The sequence below is a fragment of the Paramacrobiotus metropolitanus genome, unplaced genomic scaffold (assembly GCF_019649055.1).
Source record: "Paramacrobiotus metropolitanus isolate TYO unplaced genomic scaffold, Prichtersi_v1.0 Parri_scaffold0000005, whole genome shotgun sequence".
In the NCBI taxonomy this organism is placed as follows: Eukaryota; Metazoa; Tardigrada; class Eutardigrada; order Parachela; family Macrobiotidae; genus Paramacrobiotus; species Paramacrobiotus metropolitanus.
In genome coordinates, this window is record NW_026570225.1 from 1178819 (window position 1) to 1203119 (window position 24301).

General features: G+C 42.0%; 2 protein-coding genes across 3 annotated transcripts; one reads left to right on the forward strand and one right to left on the reverse strand.

Annotated features, from left to right (window-relative positions):
• The first annotated feature begins 821 nt into the window (after positions 1–821).
• Positions 822–6898, forward strand: LOC129581038 (uncharacterized). The gene is made up of 9 exons (XM_055471882.1): positions 822–1343; positions 1431–1679; positions 1955–2199; positions 3243–3678; positions 4123–4501; positions 4814–5117; positions 5394–5995; positions 6056–6320; positions 6486–6898. The coding sequence occupies exons 1-9, from the start codon at positions 1311–1313 to the stop codon at positions 6604–6606; spliced, it is 2634 nt and encodes an 877-aa protein (XP_055327857.1). The 5' UTR covers positions 822–1310; the 3' UTR covers positions 6607–6898.
• Positions 6899–7753: 855 nt separating this feature from the next.
• LOC129581058 (uncharacterized) lies at positions 7754–21265 on the reverse strand. Of its 2 annotated transcripts, XM_055471917.1 has the most exons (6): positions 19927–21265; positions 18194–18337; positions 16838–17318; positions 11282–11369; positions 9950–10834; positions 7754–8790 (listed from the first exon to the last, which is right to left on the reverse strand). In XM_055471917.1, exons 1-6 carry the CDS (start codon positions 20071–20073, stop codon positions 8553–8555), a joined length of 1983 nt encoding a protein of 660 aa, XP_055327892.1. In that variant the 5' UTR covers positions 20074–21265; the 3' UTR covers positions 7754–8552. The 2 variants fall into 2 exon arrangements, with proteins under 2 accessions (XP_055327892.1, XP_055327893.1); XM_055471918.1 differs by lacking the exons at positions 18194–18337; positions 19927–21265 and adding an exon at positions 17422–18171.
• Positions 21266–24301: the final 3036 nt, after the last annotated feature.

The following is a 24301-nucleotide window of genomic DNA, read 5'->3' on the forward strand; positions in this document are numbered from 1 at the left end:
TGTTTGTATGGACACATAATATTATATATTATGTGTCCATACATGCATATCTGTTAGTTAGATATGCAAGTATTAATAAATAAATATGAAATTTTGAAATAATATAATTGCCTGTTTTTGCTGGTCCAAAAGGTTAACTGAGAAACATTCCAGGGAACATGGCGCAAATCCATACGTAAATTTTATGCTTAATTCTGCAATACTCAGTTCCTACTCTAGCTGAACAAGCGAAACATTACTTCTGTGTGAGGTCGCAGATTCTCGGATGCTGGTTGTTACAGATCGAAGCGCAGTTTGCAGATCGTATGAATTCTCAGAATTCAATTCTGATGACTTTGGCTGTACGAGTACCGTACTTCTAATTTGGCTGTACCGCTCTTCTACACAGAAAGAATTAGTTCACCATCAAACTAATTTTGAATTAGTTTTGATGTACTACAGTTCTGCATAATTATTTTCTGGAAAACTACAGCCAAGTGCAACTTGTACTTTTTTAAATGTGAAGTAGTGACCAAAAACCACTCAAATTGTAAACAGTTCTGTGAAATATCACAGGAGTCACAGGAATAATGAGCCTCTTAATAATGAGAGTTAATTATTCATTGTTCGATTTCTTGAAGAAAATTGAAATTACTGTACACGGTGATGCGAACTCGCACTTCTGGTCGAATTTACGCCAGAAAAGTGGGATATATTTGATCACATTTCAAATTTAAATTCTTGGAACGAAAATTGTACCAAGTCTTATACGGCAAAAATTATTTTTTGGACCGATCGCACTTCTGGTCCTTTTGGTTAAATGATGATTACATCTGCTTAGAAAACGCCGCGTATAGTACAACAAAATTACTACGAGTACAGTAATTTTATTTTATTTTATCTGTTTGTCTGTGGTTATGGCGTCCTACCATCACGTCTCAGCCACAAGTATCCCATCTCAGAATCTTGGATAACAGGCAGTCGAGTCAGTCGACCACACTTGGATTCTTTGGAAAACGTGATTGTTGTAAAGCAAGCTGCAAGTACTTTGCAACTGCAGTAGATTATAGGTACAGCAGCTACTTCTGCTGTAGTAAACCGAACGTTAATCGGGATTTGAATTTGCAACACGTTGGTATCCCATTTTCGCCACGTGATCAGGGATTTTGCTGAATCATCTGGAAATGTTAATCTGCTGGCAGGTCGGAGTCGGAGCACTGATAATAGCGCCGATGTGGTGTCAATTTGATATTTGTTGATAAATTATACTGTGATCCCATTCCCGTTTGACTGCTACAAAGTAGAGGTTTGCTGCCAGTAGAGTGTTGAACATGGATCCTTTGCCGAGTACGCAAGTTGACCAGGTATGTGTGGGAGCTTGGCGCAGACTGCTTATATCTCCTCGATGTTTTCGCTTTGAGAAACTAATGATTGGAATATCTGCCATGCAGGTTACGGCCGAAATGGTGGATCTGACGCAGAAACAGATGCTGACGCCGGCAGAAGTGCAGCTCCGCGAGGTATTGCGAGCCGATTTGGAAATGGAGCTGCGCTATGTCTTTCAAGCCTGCCACTTGTATTTGTACGGTTCCTCGGTGAACACCTTCGGCTGCCATGGCTGCGATATGGATCTCTATCTGGATCTGCATTTGCCCCTTCCCGGAGAAAGAATCATGCGGCCGCCTGTTGCCAACGTTTTGGTTAGTTTTCAAGCCAGCTCTGATCTGCAGGTCGCATCGCAGGCTTCAGCTTCCGGCCCGAGATGGATTTTTTTTAAATTTGCTGGTCCTAATACATCTGGTTTAGTGGAATAGCAGATTATATCTTCATGCCACCAGTTACTGTTTCAAGCGGTTTTTTTACGTACTGGTTTTCAGTTTTGCGGATTATTTTTGCGGTGATTCACTTTGCTTGACTGTTCACTTGGCTCGATCATTTTATGTTGGCAGAGTTACCACCTTTTTTGTTTGTGCAGAATCAGTTGTCGAAACGGAAAGGAATGGAGTTTTTCGGACGTATTCTGGAAGGCCGAGCACCATTGCTTTCACCAGTGGATTTGTGTTTCGTAACCGAAGATAAAGTCACAATGCATTTAGCCACAATCCTCAATTTTTCGGGATATTACGACGTTGTGCCAATTCCCCATGCGCGGACGCCAATTGTTAAGATGCTGCACAGGCCATCCGGATTGAGTGTGGATATTTCCTTCACCGGACGAGGGTAACTGTTAAAATAATGTTTTTCTTTTCTGCTTGTACATAGTGTACTTTTAAAAGCCTTTTTACTCATGCTTAAGCAATAGCTTAACTTAACCGGTTTGTGATTGGTGTAATAAAGTTAGAATTATTCGCTTTGCATTGCTTGTCAAGTTTTTTTGGCATTAGAAAGGCTTATTGTAGAGATGGCAACGGCTCAGCCGAAGCCGTTTGAGCCGCGGCTAAGCCGGCTTTGGCTGAGCCGGCTCGACCCAAAATTGAAGCCGTAGCCGATACTAGCCGAGCCGATTGAGCCGGCTCGGAGTCTCAGCCAGCCGCGAGCCAGCCGTAAGCTGATGTCGGCTAACGGCTTGCGCATTGTGTGCGAAAATGTGTTGGAAAGTTTAATTTTAGCTCTTTTGGCCCGTTCAAAGCCGATTTAGAGACTTGAAAAATCGATGATCCTATAAAAAAATTTTGAATTTTTGTTTCGGAGACCACTTTTTCCAATAAAAACTGATCAAAAACAGTTTTTGCTTAAAAGAGAACAGGAAAAAGTGCTTTTCAGTGAAAAAGTACTTGTGTTTTCCCGCGCTAAAAAACTATCGGCTAAGCCGGCTCGGAGCCGGCTTAGCCGGCTTGCGCTCAGAGCCGAGCCGTTAGAGCCGGCTCAGGTAGGTGAGCCGATACTTTCGAGCCGGCTCGCTATTTTAGCCAGCCGCAGCCAGCCGATAAGCCATTAAGCCAGCCGTTGCCATCTCTAGCTTATTGTTAGTTTATGATTTTGCAGTTAATGAGTTAATCATTGAACGATGATATTTTGGGATCGTGTATTGGTTGTCTTATTAATACGAGTTCTAGTACGTTGTAGTGTGATGCCCGTATTCGATCAGTGCGAATCACTGAATTTCTTTTCTGTCAATGCTCCGTGGCCACTGAACTATTATCCCGCCATTTTATTTTATTTTGTACATTGATTACAATATTTAACACAACAGCGATAATTCGTATTCCAGTTTTTGCGTAATTTTCCGCACAGTTTTCTCAAGTAGGCTCTTATTTTTGCAGTTTGGTTCTACGTAATACGGGTCTATTGCGGCATTACAGCAGTCTGGACTGGCGTGTCCGTCCACTCGTGTTCACTGTGCGCCGCTGGATAGCAGATAAACAGTTGGATGGCCCCGCAGGACTGACCAGCTACTGTGTAACAATGCTGGTTATGTTTTTTCTTTGTGATCAAATCCCTGGTATATTTCCCACGCCTGATGCCCTTCTAGCGACTCATCGGCCTACAGCGCACGATCCGACGCCTGCGGAAAGTGTGCAGGGACGAAAAATGGAGAGGAGAAAAAATTCTAGAGACATCCAAGGAGCCACTTGCTCAGAGTTACTGCTTCGATTTTTCCAGTTTTATTCCGACATCAATTTTGCACAATGTGTTATCGAGATAAAATCGGGAAAAATCCTTCTTCCCGAAGATTTTCGCGGGCCGAATGATTTTAAGGTATGTACAGAGTAATTTGAATATGTTGCATGTTTTCAAGATTTGGATACAGTGATGCGTTTTTCTTAGTAACCGTATGATGGCGTAACTGTATAATCATACTTTTTAATAGACGAAAAGAACGGTAAAAGCTACAGAATGTAAATCAAAACCATAATGCGCGTAACGTATGTTTTTCTTTTGCTCATAGTTTGCACATCGCAGTATATACTTCTACCGCTTGTTTAAAATGGCGCACTTTATATTCATCGTATCGCTGTGCATTAAACTCATATTCGTGCATGTTTTACGCTTGAGACGTTGCATATTGATGATTCCGTTCTCAGGTTTAGCACTTTTCGTTTAATGCTGTAATCGTTTAATACTGGATATTGGCATGCGCTCATTGCACGTGCACGGTACTTAAATTATTATTGAAATTAAACCGGTGTTTTTCTTGTTTAGTGGGCCTACATCAACGTACAGGATCCTTTCGATTTAAGCCACAATATTGCCAAATCGGTGGATTTTTTCACCTTTATGTCTTTTCACGATGAGATGAAAAGAGCTATCCAGATCTTGACCAGCCCAGCTCCCTCATTGACCAGACTGCTGACACGAGTTCATCCGGTAGTGGCTGCGCCCGAAGTGCCGCAGGCCCGAAGCAAGTTTGTCCGCGATCATGTGGAGCATAGAGATCTCTCTTGGAATTATTACTGCTTGTCGCGCTCCAAATGTCCAGATGCGGACCTTATCGTGGATTATTTGGGTAACAAAGTGAAGATCTGTAGAAATATTTTGGAGGATTTCTTCAAGTGGGAAATTGTAGAACGAGACATTTCTGGTGAGTGCTGAGTTTGCAGACTTTTAATTTTTGAAAGCGTTGCTTTGTGGGATTGATAGAGCAGAATGCGGTTTTGCAAATTCATTCGTGTTGAAGTTTAATGCATGCCGGTTTATACTAATTTTTTTCCCGAGGCCTACAAAAACTATGAGATGCATCCATACAAAATTTTTCTACTATGTTACCTCATTTTGTTTTAGCAGTTTTTAATTAGTTTTATTTGTATCGGTAGGATGATCAAAGTTGTATCTTAGAATTGGAATTCGATCATTGGTGTTGATGACATTTAGCTTTTTACTGCTCCAATTTTAGACAATTATGGCTCTGATGTGAGTCTTCCGGATTCTTTCGAAGTTTATGCGGTGTACGACTGTAAAGCAACAAACTCTTCCTGGACAGCGCGTGACAAATCACGGCTGATAAACGACAACCGGTTGAAAGGAGTTCCGGAAAAGCTGCAAAAATGGGTTATGGAAATGTTGGTGGGACAAGCTCTCCACGAGAAAAGTAACGGCCAGTTCGAACTGGAGTTCTCGATTGTTCTCATAAATCATTTTGTGGATTGGCATTCGCTGTACATGGGAGTGCTTTTCAAAGCCGACAGCCCAAAATCTCGGTAAATTTCTGGTTTGTGATTTCATTTGTTTACTGTTACTGCTGGACTAAAACTGGACTGTGTTGATATTGCGTTATCCACAATATTACATTTTTAATCGATTAACGTGATAGTGTGTATTTTAAGGGTATTTGTGTATTTATGTATGTGTGTTATGCATACCGTATATTATATTTTGTATTTATTTCTGCGTATTTATGCACGTATATTTGTTTATTCATATTTTTGTACTTATACTTTGTATAAAGGTTTTTGTGTATTTATGCGTATTTTAAGGGACCTCGCCAAATACATTCAGAAGAATATTCCCAAGTTGTTTGGGAACAATCTGTTCGGTGCTTTCACCGTGGAAGATATGGAGGCAGCACGAGACTTTTTTCATCGTCTCCAGAATGGCGAATCGTTCTACGTTAATCCACCTCCCGCTCAGTCGAAGTCTTCCGAATCGAAAGAGGAAAATGGCAGTGCGCCTCCCGATTTGAAATCCAGCGAAAGTGAGCCGGATATCGTAATGCAGTCAGAGATTGAGATTATTGCGAAAGGTCATGATACTAAGGATGTTAAAGAAACTTTGAGGAATGAGGACCGGTCTCCATCAAGCAGCGACTCAAGCGGCCAGGAGATTGCAAGTGACTCTACGCAGAAAACAGTTGATGTTCTTGCTCGACTAAATGACAGAGCATCAGTTGGTCCGTTGGAGAATGATTTTAAAGTTTCCACGTATACTTGTGTTCCGCTGCGCGTGCGAGATTTGCCGCTGACATACTTCTTTCGGGAATCAGTGCCTGGTGTGTTTGCAATGCTGGAGGATTATTACTGCTGCGAGCGGCTGAATTATACCGCTAAGCATATGAAAAATGCAATCAACTTCCATAATGGTAAAGAATGCGCTGTTGGGCAACTGTGATGTGTTGATAATCGTTGCTATCTTGCTGTAGCTGGACAGTGGTACACAGTAAAGTATGCTACTTGGAGGAACCGTGTGGAAATAGGAAAATCATTAGGCCGAGATGGCGGTGGTGATGCTCCAGAAGGCAGAAAATGGGAGCAGGAAAAACTGATTGGCCAGCTGATTCGCGAATCGCCTTCCGCGGTCATCCAGCCGTTCCGGTTCTTTGTGAAAATCAACGATACCAAATCCAACAAAGTTACCGACGATATTCGTCTGCGTTTCATACCGATGGACTCAACGCCAGACTGTTTGTAAGTTATATACGTTGCTTGATAGCATGTTGGAAGTAATTGTGATGTTGGCGATTATGTGCGCTAAAATTTGTCCTGTTTTTGCGTGCTGTCTATTTAGCTGTCGCATCCTTGGCTTTCCAAAAAAAGCATAGCTGAAAACTTACTTTTTACATTTTGTTTTAGAGAGTTTATGGCGTTTATTCGTGGTCGAATAGTGGGAGATTTGAGGGATGCCCTCGAGAAAGGATACCGTTTTGTCGAATTATCGCAGTTGGCAGGAGGAAAGCCGTTGCGTTCGTACTGACCCTGAAGTGGCCCGTGATTTTGAACAATTTTGAACATTTTTAATTTTTGCACAATAGATTTTGTTGAATGTTTTCTGTGTTGTACAATATTGCATGCTTCAGCTATGATGAATATGTGCTTCGAAGGTTAAAACTGCAAATTTTTATAATTTTTGTAATCGAAACTCTGTCAGCCATTTTTTATGCTTGTTTACACTGTACAGTAATTATTTGTACGTATTTCAGCGAAAAATTATTGAACGTGGTATGTACTGAGTATGATCAGTTTGCGAAGCGACTTATCACCTGCTGTGACAAAGTATTGAGAAATCCAAAGTAGTTACTAATAGTAAAAATTTCCAGGTTGCATATCTTTACCGTTGATTAGATCATTAGAATAATCGTAATTTCCTTGAATCAGCCATTTTGTTTATTACCCATATAATATGCCATAAACTCTGTTACCTTTGTATCAGGTTCTGATCTTTTTCAGAAAGGTGTAAAAAAGAACCAGATACGCATACCGCTACCGTGGTTTCTTGTAAACGTTCTTGAACTGAAATTTTGTTTTAGAATTAATTCTTAATACACACAGTCCTACACCACGGGATCCTTGTGAGTTTTCTTAAACTGAAAACGTTTTCAAAAGGAAAACGTGGATTGCATGTATTAAAAAATTCATAGCTGTGATTAGTGTCTGGGTTGTTTTTTCGGTTGTGGCTTTAGCTAAACAAAGTAAGAAATAAGGTTTTCATTCGTTAATCCCTCGCCGGTGATACTTTTTTTTATTTTTACCGTTATATCTGCGCAAAGTATAAAGTTCCTTCAACAACTTTCTCCTACTGTTAAGGTCACCTTGAGCGAACTGCAGCATCACGTCGGCACGATTCTGAGCGGGCGTATTTAGAAATCATCAGACGCAATACTCGACTATGGCCGTTCTGATAGTGGCGTTTTGGTTGGCGGAATTTTTGGTTAGTGAGATCTCCAAACGGTGAGGAGGCCTACGTAGTACGGACCCTTTCCTTGATAATTGTAAGAAATCGCGTACGAGTATTTGTATAAGATGAGCGACTCAGAGCGGATGTTAATTAACAATATTGTTGTTGACAACCGGACGTACGAACATCTGATGAAATCGAGCTGCAAAGGCAAACGTTTTTTGTTTTAATTCCCATTTTATGTCTGCCATTATCAACCGACAATAGCATATGATGTCGCGTATCATTGTAGCAGGTGTGAGTACAGGACCGTCATTATTATACAACCTGAAGATCATTTGGGCCAAATGAACAACATGAAGTATTCAAAGCGCTTTGACATGCTGCCACTCTACAGTGTGTGCACAACAGCCAGACTGCAGTAGGACAGATCAAATGTACAAAGCATTTGTGTTTTTGATTCAAAAAATCCCAGACACAACGTTCGATTAGCGGGAGAATGGAGTTTGCCGAGATGTATGTGTTGCTGTATGCAGTTTGTGTGTGTGCTGGTTGGGCAGTTGCACACATCTGTATACCGTGATTGACGATCACAGTCTCGCACGAGAGCCGGCAAAAAAGAGGGATCATTTCTCTTCATCAGCGGCATCCGCCACTCGTTTCCCCCCATCAATAATGCTTTTTGTCATCGAAAGCAAAGGAGATTCATTGAAAAGAAACAGCGGTCAAAGGCTAAACTGCCGTGTGTTGTGTGCTGCTCTCTCGTCTCAATCTCGCGCGGTGATAAAGTTTCCCCCGAATGTGGCATTTCATGCGCTAATGTTCATTTTCTCTGTACACAGTGTCCAGGTTTTTTTGTTGAGCGGCCAAAGTGGATCACAATTGCAAGTATCCATTTCTCTGTCAATTATACGAACAGAGACTCTTCATGCATGCGCCAAATATGTACAGGTAATATTGGCGATGGTGTGTATTTGGCAAGGAAGGACTTGTTGTTTTTGAATATACTCGTATACTGAGAAGGATTAGTCCTCTTCTTCGGAATCATCGGACAATATCCCAATTTTTCTGGCTATCCATTTGGCCTTCTCCGTAGCCGCTTCCTGGACCAAATTAAAGCTCATGGCCAGCAGCGCCATTCCGAATACGAGATACAGGGAACATAAGGTCAACTTCTCCTCGCTGTTGCTATTCACGTTGCGTCCGCTCGAGCTCACACCCGGCACAAAATCACCAAATCCAATTGTAGTCAATGTAATAAAACTGCAAAGAAACAATTAAATAAGCTACATTCCTTAAAAAAAGGAACTGCCGGCACATTGACCTGTCGACTACTGTACATGTAATTACATAGTACCCGGTTTGCCGGTTAGTAATTCTGTAATTCAACGTGCAACGGCCTACCGGTCCGCGAGTAATTATGGATTTTCCGAAAATAGCTTGCTATATATGAAAGTTTTGCCAACTTTATGGATAAAAATAGGGATGAATAGAATCACGACCTTCCCTATCGTAAACATTTCCTCTGCATTCAACTGGGCGACCCGGTGTGTTTTTTCTCCCTATGGCGAACAGCATGCACATCGTTGAAAGAAGGCGTTGTCAGCACGGAAACTGTCCCGTGCCGCATTGTACTGTGTGTGCCGCACGGAAAAAGGTCGTTAGTCGGCGGCCCGACTATAAACAGGGCGCCCAACACGCCATGCCAGGCTCCCTTTGGCAGCCGCCTTAATTGCGCCCTTATATCTTGAGCGTCCATCGCGCCAGCTCACATTTCGCTCTTCAATCCAACTGTGTATGCACACTTCATCCCCTGCTTACGTCACCAGCTCACCCTCCAAAATGTCAACTATGGACAAACATTGGGACCGCAGACGGAGAAAAGCGGGTCAATGTGCAATACCGGCATAAATTTACTGGGCAAAAAAATGTGCTTGAGCGACCAACGCATGCATACAATTGTTTACTTTCTACGGCTCAACTCCTTAAGAATTTCCGAATAACTAAAGAAATGTTGGTGGTAGATCAGCGGCGACACGAAGCCTACCCGACATCGATCACTATCGAAAACGTTTTCTTGTAAAGTATAGAAGTACTAGTGAGAACTGTAAAATACACGTATGTAGCTCGATCCAAATACAGTTTTTGAGTAAATTAATCTTCCAACGACGTACACCCGAAAAAAATATCTTCAACAATATTTTTCTTTTAAAACACTAACGTTCAGTAAAAGAAGTAACAAAAACAGATTGTCCTTTTTCGATAACAAAGCTCAGACGATCTTAACCTATTCAGTAAAGTGTAAATGGGTGAGAAATCCGATTGGATTAAATGTACTGTCGGCGCCCTCGATCTGTGAGGTGAAGAGTCGGCTAACGCTGTAACCAGCATGATACACATGCGACGGACATGTGCAACTTACCAAAAATAGGCACCATCTAAAGGTTCCCAGCCTTCCCAGAATCCAAACAATATCGCTCCGCCGACAATATAACCAAAGACCACCAACAGACACACGTACACCGGCACCGACTGCTTCTCGTAGCGCGGCTCAAAATCCCCTCCCATTTGGTCATCGTCGTCCACCACATCGTGCACAATCACGGCCGTCGTCTCATCCGGCGAGAGATGGGTGGGCGACGGCTGCGGCGACTCGTCCACGTAGTCAATCCCGTCGATGCTCTCCGGCGGCATATTGCACACGCTCATCTTCCGGTCACCCGCCCGCGGCAGGCTGATGGTCATGCCGTCGTCCTGCTGGTCGATGATGATGTCCGTGTCGTCGGCCACGGCAATGGGCACTTCGCGCACCACCACGGAAGGATTATTACTCAGTTGATTATTATTGTTATCGCTGCCATTCGTGCTGATCATTGCGTCGCGCTCGGTGGCCGCCGGGTCATTGTTGACGCTGGTGGTTGCCACCTCGGTGGTGGTCGCCGACGCGTCGGGTGAGCTGGGCGACTTATCGTCCAGGGAGCGGTTCTCCGGTGTGGAGCTGATCTTGATGAGGGTGCTGTTGTGGGTGTTGGGCAGCAGCAGCTCCGTCGGCTTCTCCGGTATGATGACGGAAGGCGGCTTGGTGATGACCGAGGGGGGTTTGGTTTTGAAGCTGGAGTGCATACTGTGCAGGCCCACATTGTTGACCATGGACGCCACCGGGGAGCGGTTTGATTTGCGCGACATGCGTACGCTCTGGATGCGCATTAGGCGCTTCCGGCGCTTTTTAATCTCACAGTATAGGCAACAAATTTTCCAGTAGAAAAACTTGAAGGCATGAGCGAGAGCGTCGCCAATATTGGCTAAACTGTAACGCAACGGAATTGTTATCATAAACAGAAAAAGGTATCCCTATTAGCTCCATAGATAAGCATGTGCGACCGCTTATGCAGTGCCAGGCAGTCTGTCCACTATGCTGTGAAACTGGCTCGTCACTTCAATAATTTATTAAAGTAATAAAACTTAATCCATGCTCGTACTTCAAACGTAGCAGTACGTACCAACCATGCAGCTATAAAATTGTCATATAACTATTCCAGTTGCAAAATGCGCTAATAATCCTGGTCGCACAGATAATTTTGTCGTACAGATTACCCATTGACCTTTCAAGGTAATTCCCATTCAAAAACAAAATAATTGTGTTGCTGCTTCTTTTTTGCTCAAAATATTCGTAGCAACCTCCAAAATCACAAATGCCTGCACTAATATCAATAAAAATTCGTGCTTTGTGTTAAAATCAGATCCCGCTACGTACCACAGCAGCATCAAAGGAATGCCCATAATGGCGTACAGCATTGTTATTAACTTTCCCCAGACAGTCTTCGGAGCAATGTGGCCATAACCTGCAAACATGATATAATTAGTAACTTTTAATTCAGTATGTTTAGCAAAAGGCAACGCGCTGCGTTCACATCATCTAAATTAGCGTTGTTTTAAAATTTCAGTATGCTGATGTAGAATTTATTATTAGCATAGTTCTTGTTATAGTGGCAAAAAATGACTGCAAATGCATTTTGTCAACGCACTTTACGTGGTACAAATTGAACTGGATGCGGCAAAAAAAGCCATTTAACAAAACAACAGCCGTCAAGCTGGTGGTCACTGCTTTAAGACGATACAAATGCTGGATCTGTAATCAAAATTTTACGTGCTGCTGTAATTGCTTGTTTATGCTATTTGCGCGGCTTGCACGAAGTGTATCTTTAGCAATACATCTCTATTAAGTTTGTGGAATGATTAATCATGTAAATTTTCTCATGGAATGCTACTTCGTGCCAAACGCCGCATAGTCGGCCGGATTCCGGCCAAGTGCGTAACGGCAAGTTGTAAATACGTCAACTACGCTAGACGGTATTTTCAATTTTAATTCCCTGTAAACTACTAATTGATGCATCGAATGTCTACAAATCGAGATTTTTAGGTCAAACCCTGACTCGGACATTCACAGTCCCGATCGCCGGTAAAGCATACGTGCACTTATATTAGTGCCCATAAATAACACTTATGTGAAAGCTGCACAGGTATGGAATTGTAGCATGTTCACAGAAGTTATGTTGATAACGTGTACCGCTTTTATACTGTAAATTTGTTTAATTTATAAAAGTAGAATATTGCAATGCCAAGATGTACGGCCTTGTGAATAAATAATTTGTGAGTTTAAAATATCAAAATTTATTTGCTATTTGCTAAATTTGTTCATTTTACAAGAGCAATTTTTGTATAATTAAACAGTAACAACGTAAATTTTCAGTCGTTTGCCGGGTTTCGACATTGGTACACGAGTGAAAGAAAATTTTTGCCTGGGTATTAAGTGGAATGATTTATTTATGTATTTGGCCAAATGTGTAAGGGAGGAAAATCAGCCTTGATTATATTATGTGAATTTTGAAAGTTGACTCCGGGGAGCGGGTATTTGTTGGCTGTTGAAAGGCAGGATTTGACATGGGTCCTGGGTGTTTTTTAAAATGCAAATGCTCTGGTCAAAAGCCGAATTGCTGTGCGCCGCCAAGAGAGAGCGAGATAGAGACAGGCCAGGGAAAATCAATGGAGGCACAATCGGGACGACATGTACATTATAGACTGCGTCTCCATATACGTATTCCCATACAAACGCCATGTCAAGCCAGATTGTAATGCTGCTAGCTATTGCAACACAGAACACTCCGGCAAAATGCATCGTTCATTCCTTTTCAATTCCCGTCCCTAGACAGATAGATAATCGAGCAATTCCCTTCTTTTGCCTTTCCTGCACTGAGCTGGCAGTGCGTATACGCAGCAACATTCTACTTGGGCACAACATACAACCAAGAAGCAATGTCTGCTTTTTTATCCCCGGTCATTGCACGATTCTTCCAATTTAATCATTCGTGTTGTTCGCCGGCACAATAGGCTGGCATGATGTACTTGTTCACGTGCCGGAAGGGATACGCAAATATTTGATTCAGATAATATTATCCGAAATGCATGTTTAATAACAGCGAATAAAGGAGGATGCCACTAACAAGCCTTGAATATTATGCACTATACACATACTTAGCAATATGTCATTCATATTAATGTTGTAAGTACAGATAGGCACGCATCTCACAGTGAATGCAAATTGTGTAAATTAGAAATACAAAAAATTTAAGTTAATAAAGCACTGATATACAAAATTTTCTACAAGTACACTTTGTGGAAGTTCGATTCGTAGAGCATTCTCTAAAAGGATGGCGCAAGGAATCAGTCTATATACAGCAATAATGCTGTAAAAGTTTTCCAACAAGCACAGCTGAATACCATTGTAAAAGATTTATTCAACCCCGACATCCCGCACACAAAATTAAATTCTTTATATCATATTTTTTCAAATTCAGCCATTTCGTCTTTCATGACAATTATCAGTTTTCTTCTTGGATAGACACGAAAGGCACTATAATAATCAGGAATATGCCGACATTAACGGTCGATTAAGCTACAGCGATTTTTCGTATATATTCCGCAGCACTGCTCGCACATTACAATTATCAAAATTAGTAATAGGAAATTGATATTGTTTCCGGAAAACCATGTGCAGCAACCCATTAGTCGTTCAAGGGCGCACATGACAAAAACAGAGCGAGCGAACTCGAATCATTACTCAACAATAATACAGGGTCTATATTATATGGATATCGGATATTTTATAATGTAATGTCCGATATCCCTATACCCTGTTTTATATATTTATAGTTATGTTTCATATATTAGATGTTTACGGTAAGCACATGTGCACATAACGCACGCATGATGAATATTGGTGGTATATATGCTAATAACAGCTGTATCACCATGACCTTATTCAAACAAACTTAAGTCGATTAGCGGGCCATTCGTTTTTCGCCGGCACATGAAATAACCCGCTCCCTGGGTTGCCGATCTCCAGCATTTGTTATACTGGTTGGGAAAGGATTTCCCGTTTGGGTCGAGAGCAGAAACTGATAAGCAACAGCTAAGCAGTAAGAAGTGTAATGGCCCATAAAAAATTAAGCGCAACGATACCTGGTAGGATCTCAATTCTAGCACAAATTTTATTCTTTCTTTGTTTTTGGTAATTCTAATTTTCATTGAACAAAATTGGGGATTTTTGACACAAGCGGAAGTGCTGCTAAGTTTTAAACGGCAAATTTGCAGCTAACCTTAAAATCAAAGCGTCTGTTTTTAGTGCACATGATCATATCACAATCAGTATACAAATGGTTTTGGTTGCAGATATATGGAAATTAGAAAAGCTAACAATTTAACCTAAATTTTATCGCAATGCTGGAGAACTATGTAAGCTGTTGGTGTTGTGTGGTAGTGAAACAATTAAAATGGACAGGAAGTGAGACTCCAAAACAACGAGCATCGTTTATATAACGGTTGGAGAAAATTAGTAACGCTCTAGTTTGCGAGATAATCCAGAAGCAAAAATCAAGTCTCGGCATGCCGGGTCGGAAGAAGTGCACAGCCAAAAACACGGTCGTGCGACAACGTTTTGCTGGTAAAGATAGATGTCGAGCCATAACTGATGGCCGTAAGCATAACGATTTGTTATTAGTGGGAACGCGCGGCTCTGCAGCTCCGCTTAAAAAGGAAGGGAATGTCATCGTTCATTAAATTACAGTTCCATGCCTTTTCATACTGATTGCCAGTAATAATTGTGCAGTTTGACCAAGCACAATCTCGACAACTCAGGCTCAGAGCGATTTTATAATGGACGGTCGTGTAATACTAGCAATGTGATGAAATATATCGCGCTGTCTTCTATTAGCAGTAATTCATCTTTTTCAAGCATATACGGTCCAGTATGGATACCGTAGGTGCTTATGGTTAGTGATCTGACATATCTGTTCCATTTCCAAGTGTTAAACTATTTTTTCATGAATACACAATGATAAAATTAAAAAATTGTGGATGTTGTATTTTTACGCGTTTAGAACCAAGTAAATAATTAGAACCACCGGTTATATCATACAAATACAGAACAAGATTCTAAAATTTTGATTTGTTCAGATTTGAAATGTGCGTGCGCTTAGCGAAGTTGGACGCAATAATAAGTGTTACTCACAAAAACGAGTTTCCAGAACAAGTCAAGTTAGCGATTTTTTTGTATGAAATCCATTATCAAATCATCAAGACATCTCAATTTTCTTGGAAAAATTTGCTCGATCGCGTGACACGATGCAAATGAAAATGGCGATGGAAGACTCGTATTGTGAATGCAGTATCTGCAGTAATGCAAAATGCGCAGCGATCATGATCGGGGAGGAAAAAAGAAAAATACGGCGTTAATTAACCCCTCTGAACAACCGCATGATGGATGGCCATTCGGGCAGAATTAACTGGTGCAACTTGCTCCAGTAGTGATTTGCCAAATCACACCCAGCAGGAGTTTTCCGTTAACTTGTCCCATATTCCACACTATTTCCCGCTAAAACCTGTGGGATTCTTACAGGCAGTTCGACAGTAGATTTATGGTTCGTTTGACAGTAATGCAAGGAAAAAATTCTTGCCATATTAAACTCAAATCGAACTGTCCACGCAGAAGTGTAAATTTTATAAAAGCGTTTTATTTCATCGTGCAAAATCGGTTCCCTCGACTACGTACTTATGTAATATGTAATAGCAGTTTTAATAAAACATTATTTTGATAATTTTAGCATTCAGTTTTGGTAATTTCGAAAAGCTCCAAAATTTTGAGGTGCTTGGCACTTTCATTTTTTTATATTTATTTTAAAAGATGCATTCATGGATAACACGAAGTGAATGCGAAAAAATCTTGGAGCAAGGTTTAGGCGATGTATGCAGAACAGAAGCACGCGCTCGGTGAAACGAAATCGGTTCTGATTTGTGCGAGTGTGATTACAGACATTTACAGTTTCCCGCATTAAAATTTGTGGAAATTTTAAAAGTGTGATTCAGAAGTTTTTCCCGTGGATTCAAAATTACCATTCGTAAACGCTCCCTTGAATAACTAACAAAATAAACCAGAACTCAGCGTACAGGGTTACAGCTAGCAAAGGTCACTGAATTATGTGTATCACATTGGTTCCGAAATATTATCGCTCTGTATCACTGATTCGCTGCGCAAGGCGCGTTTAGTGCATTTTTGTTGCAAAAGAAAACATACACAAGAAAGATAGCTAATCGATAGTATCCCTGGATGTCCGGGGAAGTTTTCGTGTCTCGAGTGAAGGAGCAGCATAATGCAAAAAAAGCTCGATTAAGAAGATCGAAACCAACAATATTAGTGTTGGCTAATATTGACCATATGCCATGCACACTCACACGGGTTATATCACACGATTAAGCGCTCTTGCTCCTGACGTCATAGCACAAACTTTCCCTGGTAATTTACGGCAGCCCCGGATTGCAGGGGATTTTGCGATACGGTCTGCGTTGCATAATCGCAACCGGTAATTAGTTTAAGCATTTACTGCTTGTTTACCCAATAACCACTGCACGCGTAAACAGTTAAAAGCGCCTCTTGATACCTGCATAAATCGTCTCATAAAATTAATATATTACTCCGAAAGCTTCAGTACTAGTACTAGCAACGAAAATAACTCCTGACGCCGTAGTGTGCCTTATTTCGGGCCCGGGGATTTTTTCCTTCAATGTAGCGTTACCGCGATGGTACTGGTGATATTGCATATTGAATAGCAAAGCTAGCTTTCCTTGTGATATCCAAAAATTCATGAGCAAAATAAACTTCCAGTAAAAGTTTTTAGCGGATACATGGAAAACTGAACGGAAGATTGAATTTTCATTGGGTCAGAGCAAATATTTATCTGGACATATGATCGCTTACCGATGGTGGTAATTACGGTCAGGGAATAGAGCAGTCCACCCGGAATTGACCACTGCATAGAGGCATCCGTGGCATCCCCGTCATAACCATGCTGTCGGACTTCCTTGAAGATTTCCGCCTCATAAGCATACAGTTTAGACCGTAAAGAGTCCTTTACTCGTGCACCGCTAGCCGCATAATCCCCGTGCTGAATGGACGTATAATTGGGCGTTATGACAAGATTGTTATTACTATTAGGCATGGATGCCGATGAGGAGGCATTCTTCAACGGCAAAGTATCGTTCAACAACATGGCCAGTAATTCCTTCTGATACTGTATTATCCGCTCATTGACCAGCGTCGTCCAGTTCTTCTCAAATAACACATTCATTTCTAATGTGATATTCCAAAGGTCACGCGTAACGTCCCGCCGTAAGCGGTCTAATTGGGCCGGATTGATGGTTGGTGTCGCACTGCTGCTGGTAACGGGCTGAAGTGGCCTCTGTGAGATATAACAACGTTCTCAGCCGAAAAAACTGCCCCGTCCTTATTAATTTTATGTAAATGAAATTCGATTGTATGCGCAATTCCTTACAACGTTTTACCTAAAGTCCACTTTCGTCTAACGATTTTTTGTCGCATGATTTTGACACAGACCCTAAGTGATTATGATACAGACAGCATTTTGCTTTATTGTTTACGTAGAACGTAATTGAAAAAGTCCTGAAAATTGTCAGCGTAAATGCTGTGATATTTGAGCAGGGAATTAATGAGATCAATGATTTCTGTCGCACTGAATGAACAATAGAAAAAGCCCTGTTGAATATGAGCCAACAAAGGAATATGATCGTTTTCCTTTCTCGTTAGCGCTGTAGAACACACAGCACTCCATAATCGATTTGCACAGCAAATTCAATTGGTCCATTTAGTTAGCAAGCATTTGTTTTTTGCCCGCACATCTTCGGTTGGGTGTATGCAGAAGTATGTATGGATGTATCGCCATTGATGAAAAGGCGGAAACAGCATCAGAGACAAAGTATCGATTTTGATTTGTAGAATGATCTACTAATTGACGATGATGCCAGCCTTGATGACAGTAATTCTGTTAGGAAAAATCCGGGAACATTGTCCAATATACTACATTATACACAAGGCAGTGTGTGCACTGACATCCTAACGGGATGCTTTTGTCTTGTCTAACTGGCTGTCCTGCCAACACAACTGTAGGATAATTTTGACAAGGTTTACACACGCAATTTCCTGTTATTACAACACCCTTCCATGTTGGCTTGTCCACTGCAATCAACTCCACGGCAACAATTACCGTGGCGCTTTTATTTAGTCGGCCACCGGAAGTGGTGTCAGCCGGGCTTTTACCTGCTCATAATAATCCCTTCCTGTGTCGTCGGCTGGGACCAGGCTCAGGTTGTTCCACTCCTCCACGGTGCTGTTCCAAAAGTCGTCTAACGTCCGATTGTGTAGTTCCTGTACACGGACTTTTGTCAGCCGTTCCTCCTCAGCCTGCAAAAGCGCAAACAGGCCAAATACTGAAGCAGTAAAAACAGTCAAAAGCTCAGTCAGAATGTGACCTTATACAGATTTCATCATGAAAACACAGTTTCCTTCGTTACATTAATACCGAAGCGATTGCAAGTACATGTATGTACAATACATACAGTTTGTATTTATAGTTCTATTAGCGCAAATTTGCTAATGTAACGATGCATTTCTAAGTACCGTAAACTACAGGCCGATATGATTTTCAACTTGAGATATTTAATATTTTGCGATATCTAACTGAATCCGTAAGACTTATCATCCGCCCTATCACTTTATCTGTATGTTTAACCGCTAACATAACCCTAGAAAGTTCTGTTATGTAATTCAAAATATTAGTTATTTAAACTGTAATTAATTACTTGTAGTGTATTAACTACCGTAAGTAACTGCTGTGGCTGTGTCGCAAGCATAATTGTTTTTTTTTATAAAAACAGTACAAGCTAAATTATTTACAAGCAATTGCGTGTACGACTCAATTATAATCAAAAGAAAGATGTATCATTTCACGAGCTTATATATTTTCCTGATTTTTAAATTGTGCACATAGTTCTAATTCTGTAAGTCAGAATTTGATAAGGGGGAACGCGGGATTTCCTTTGACACCATAGTGTTCTTTTCGGCGTAGTATTCCCTGAAGTGTGGACAACGTTGAAACGAGCAGTGGAGCAAGTAATTCACATGCTGCATGCTTGGCCGTGTGTACTGTTATAAAACACAAGGGCTTCAACAAACAGGGAATAGTGGAAAATTTCTGGCTGATTTGAATGAGAGTACAGTGGAATAAAAGGGCGAGTTTTAGCTTAAATAAATAGCGGTCTTAATGTGTTAGCTATATAACTCAAGAGTCCTGCGCGCTCGCCGTCCCGGCTCCGCACCGATCCGTACGCGCCAAGAATCACATGCTGAATTAAGCTAACAATGCCAGCGCAACATCCTCCACATCATTATTCGCCATATCCCAGTTTTCATAATCGCCATGAATATAAATGGATGTGTTAAGCAGTTTGTGAGGTTCATAACATAAACACATTGCATTAAAATTATCATTTTCTTATTTTGAAAGTATCCATTTCACTGTATGCATGCCGCTCAACTGCTTAATTAAGTGTAGACTACTACGAGCAGTTATTGAGAATTTTAAGCAGAACAGACAACCACAACAAAGGTTAAATACACGTTAAATTACCTTTCGTGAGATTTTAGTTTATGTCTAAATAAATAATATTTTATGACAAATATTTCACATTTTTATTCTAGTGAGAAACTGTTGTTCGACGAAGATGATTTGACATAAACGGAACAGTTATAATTGGAAATGGCGGTCATCTGAAAATGCTATCAAGCGCAATAGTTTCACAACGGTTGTCTCCCATGTACGATTACACTGACTGGGCCTGGATACGGCAGCGGATAATTATGTTTAGGAGCATGTTGTTATTTTTGACGATTTGCAATCCTTAAAGACAACGATCAGCCTTAAATGCTACGCGGTACGCTTATGCACTACTTTCGCATATCCAGAGCGAATGCGCACTGCCGTGCAGACCAACCTCTAAAGAAGAAAACGTAATCGCACCCAGTATGACATATGCCACCACCAGGCCACATAATCCAATATGAGAAAATAGAAAGGCGATGAACTTCTTGCAATAATAGCGACATTTCATGCATTTGTCGTTGGCAGAGAATTTCCGCATTGTATTCGAGGCAGACGCAGTACAGACGAGATCGGGTGCAGACTACTTCGAACGCGGCATTAAAAAACAGGAATACGGTGAGTACACGTCGGCTCCCTTAATCAAAGATTAAGCCGCTGGGCGGATGGTCGGATCCGTGCATAGAGAGGGAGAGAGAGTATAAATGGCCGCATTGATCCCACTCATCCAGATAAACAATGATCATAACCAGGACAATGCCGAGCGCGCGACACACAGAAAAGGCGCGCGCCTGGACAAATAGCGAACGTAGATCGTTTCCGGTCAATGTGCCGTTATGTACAGCAGACATTCACGCGGGATGCCGATGCACAGCGCCCCACCAGCCGGTGTCGCTGCCGGCCGTTAGGATACTGAAAGCCGAATGTCGATGGGTTGACAAAAAGGTCTTCATGGGAAATCTATATAATAATAATACTAAATGCCGGCATCAAGGCAACGCCAGCGCGGGGACGCACAAATCAACAATTCTGGCAGCCACGACAACGTGTACCCGGGCGCATGGAATCATACACGGCAAAGTGATTTAACCTTATGAGGAGCGACGGCAACATGTGGCAACGCTGTAAGAGAAGCGGGAAGGGTGACGGGATGCAGATCAAGAAAGGGTCCATACTGACATTGGCAGCTGATAAAGCACACCTGGTCCCCATAGATTTCACTTGAATCAGCGCTTTGTCTTAATTAATTATCCATGCGGATGTCGCCAGTGCCGGGTCGTCGACGGCACATGTCAAGGTGCAACGTTAACGCAGCAGCGGCACACATATCATCATATAATATCCAAAACACACATACAACACGGTCCGGGACGGATCAGCGGTGCATACACACGGGCGGCGAATCAACAACGAAGAAGACTCAATAACGCACTGGGCTGCCGCGCGATGGACAGTAACGAGACGGCGGCGACGGAGAACTGGATGGGAAGGAGGATGCGCAATAAAAAGAGTTACCAAGAGTGTATACACGGGAGAACAGAATGACAGCAAAATGCCGGCATGTATCGGAATCGGCACGGCGGGCGTACGAATAAGACGGTTGCTGGGAGTTATAATTGGCAAAAAAGCCCGGTTTCCGTCTGGCAAATACAATAAGGATGGATTGATACGTACCGGTGGAGAAGTTACGCTACCAGCTAGCTGCCCGATCGGGCCAACTAGTGGTGCTTCAGATGCAGTTTCATACACTCTCTTCTCGCTCTTCCGAGATCGTCTCTCAAATCGCACCACTCGCCAGTATGTTGTGTGTTATAAGGTACATACATACGTCCCTACTTAGCTCATTTCCCATCCAGCCCGGTTCCGGACCACTCTTTGGGAGGATCCGCGAATAAATGAATGTTTTCCGATCGTGAGTAGCATAATCGAGACGATATATCTGTACTGTACATGTACTGGACGCCTCGCTGTCTCAATGCATATTCATTCATTTCATTTCTTCGTCCATTTATAGTGATTGTTGCGTTGTATATATGTAAGACACTCAGGTTTCCATACTTTCCTTTTAGCCGCTCTTACAGCTATCGTCGCTTGTCTTACTTAACCTTTTTAACAGAAATTTTCTGTTCTGTTGTAGTTATATCTATATGAATATTTGTAGATAACTCCATGAAAAACAAATGTCTGACTAAGCACACCAAGCCCTCTTCTGTATGACCGTTAATCCGGCTACAAGAAAGAAAGTACACATCTCATGTTTTTAGTAAATTTTAGAAGAAAACAACTCTGTATCTTTCCGGCTTGTTTGTACTCGTATAACCGGTCAACTTTAGTACGTAATATTATATTTTTCACAATGCTTTACTAAATGCATTTTCGACATTCGCGTTGTGACTTTCATCGTCCGATCACAAACTGACAACTGGCTTTCTTCTCGAACCAGAACACTAATGTTGCCAGCGACTTATCAAGGACAGTATGCCAAACAGGGTAATTGTGAATGTGTGCGGGTGCCCTGCCGAAAGTGAGATGCGTACTGGTGGGAGATGGCATCGCATGGCTGCCTCGCACTATGCGTGTACGGCACAGCGAGCGTTGATCTTGAGCAGAAGCTAAGCGATGAAGGATGAGGAACTAAGAATATTCGGCCCGCGCCTGCGCCTAACCAGCGCACTCTCCGATCCAAGGAGTTAGGCCGGATCAGAATCGTCCGTATCGCTCATCAAGCCACGAAGAATGAGGAAGAAAAGCCGGGGCGTCATTTACGCTCAAATTCCTAAACGATATCACATCGCACCATCAGCTAACGAAATGCCGCCGCGGATTTGGCTCTGCATTGCATTACAGTGTACACTGCACAGAGCACTTGCAAAATAATGTCCAAATTGTTAACAACTTTATTTTTCAATCGAATTTGACAGCTGGCGCCTCCTTCCGGTTAACGTTTCGTTCGCTTCGATTCAGAGTAAATTTGACCACCCATCAAGGTCACGCTAATCACCTTACCCAATCTTACAAAGCAGTTTTCTTTGCTATAAAATTTCGATACTATTTTTTTGCTTGTGCTGAATAGCCAGTTTCGGAGCCCTTTTGGTGTGATGCATAGATCAGCGTCAAACTTGCAATTACCAGAAAGTAAGATGTCTAGAAATGCCCGCGAGTGCGCGGATCCCGTTTCACAGGTGACGTTTCGGAAGTGCCAAATGCATCTATCCATGACGTACTTTATGGAGCCGTATAGTTTTTCCTTCGAGGAATCCTCCATGCTACCAGTTACCACTATGAGTCAACTACGGGCAAAGAGCACAAAAAACTGCTTCCATGCGAAACACATTCCGGCCGCGCATGCTAGCGCAGTGGGTGACGAGGGAAAACTTCGGAAATGGCAATTGGCGTCCGTCAGTAAAATGTGCACTCTAGTGAACACGGCTCTGGCCAGCACCGCCCACTCGCTTGCCAGTGAATGGAGCCGCACGGCGCGTGTTCACACGCCCTGGACGGGTTTTTTGTTTTTATAAAGGCCATTAAGCTGGTATACATGGCGAAGTGTCTATTTTTATTTTTTCAATAGCATCTTCGTGGAGATGGGCACATGCGCGCACTGTTCGGTCGCGCACTCTCCAAAAAACATATCTGTGTTGTATAGCCGGGCCGGGCTAGTGACTTCCGCCGTGGAGAAGTGCGAGCGTGCGCGGGGGATATTAAATATGTGTGTGTACGGGGAAGACGCCGGCAGTGGCCGCAGCAGGACAGGAACTATGGCTTCTTGTCGCTGCCACGGCAATCCGATCCATCATCCGATAAGGCCACTGAGCTGGCTCAATACGAACCGGAAGCTGCAATCCGACTAGCCCGAGACGGTTCTGTGTGTGTGCACTGGCGCTTGTTATCTTGTTAATCATATTCAAGAGAAAATGTTTCTTTGGCCCGCTGTTGTTCCGGCCGGTCTTTGGCATTTTCTACCATGCCAATCGTCAAGCGTTCCTTTCCTCAAGGCGCTCTTTTTTTCCTCTAAGCGAGACAACAAAGAAATAAATTATTCACATTTACATAATATCGTACAAAAATCTTTCCTTGTAAGGACGGTTTCTAAAGCGATTAACAATCGGTTACTGTTGCCAACTGTTCAAGCGACAATGAATTAATCTATTTTACGTCAGCCCTGGTAATACAGAATAACTACAGCATCTTTTTTATTTCAGCATTATACTAAATAGTTACGTACAATGTGACGCGCAAATGAAACGCTAAAGGATAAAATTATGGCGCCAAGACCAGCGAGTATGTCGAAGTCTTCCAAAAGAGCATGAAATATGTAACATAAATATTGACAGTGTCTTAATTTACAAAAGAAGCGACGTGGTTTCGAAATGTTTACAGCTTGTCTGCATTTCTGGGTCATGTTCTTTAAGAATCTACTTTCCTTAAGAACATTATTTATAAGTTGCCATGATGATGGTTGTTTTATTTTTGCAAGTGCGGTTTTCGTGGGCCTGACAGAAATCCGCCACGTGCGGTTTACAACGAAATGATTTGCATCTGCATGTACTAATAATATTCCCTGATCATGAGAAACAAAAATCACAATTACAAGCATTCATGTATGCACGGTACACGATACATAGCATGTGGATAAATTTTGTTAAACTGTGCAAATAGTGATAAACTGCGTTTTTGAGAGGTTTTGAAAGCGCTAAATAGTTTGAGTCGATCACATGCGAACTTGTAGTACAAAGAATCAGTGTGAAATATTGACGTGGACTGCTTTG

What these genes read in the sequence shown, in the direction of transcription:
- LOC129581038 (XM_055471882.1), top strand. Translation starts at nt 1,311, where the DNA reads ATGGATCCTTTGCCGAGTACGCAAGTTGACCAG. An exon ending in TGTAGAACGAGACATTTCTG is followed by an intron (nt 4,502 to 4,813) that starts GTGAGTGCTGAG and finishes CTCCAATTTTAG; the next exon opens with ACAATTATGGCTCTGATGTG. An exon ending in TGCAATCAACTTCCATAATG is followed by an intron (nt 5,996 to 6,055) that starts GTAAAGAATGCG and finishes ATCTTGCTGTAG; the next exon opens with CTGGACAGTGGTACACAGTA.
- LOC129581058 (XM_055471917.1), bottom strand. Translation starts at nt 20,073, where the DNA reads ATGCGGAAATTCTCTGCCAACGACAAATGCATGAAATGTCGCTATTAT. An exon ending in GAAGGGATTATTATGAGCAG is followed by an intron (nt 17,319 to 18,193) that starts GTAAAAGCCCGG and finishes TATATCTCACAG; the next exon opens with AGGCCACTTCAGCCCGTTAC. An exon ending in GACCGTAATTACCACCATCG is followed by an intron (nt 11,370 to 16,837) that starts GTAAGCGATCAT and finishes TCATGTTTGCAG; the next exon opens with GTTATGGCCACATTGCTCCG.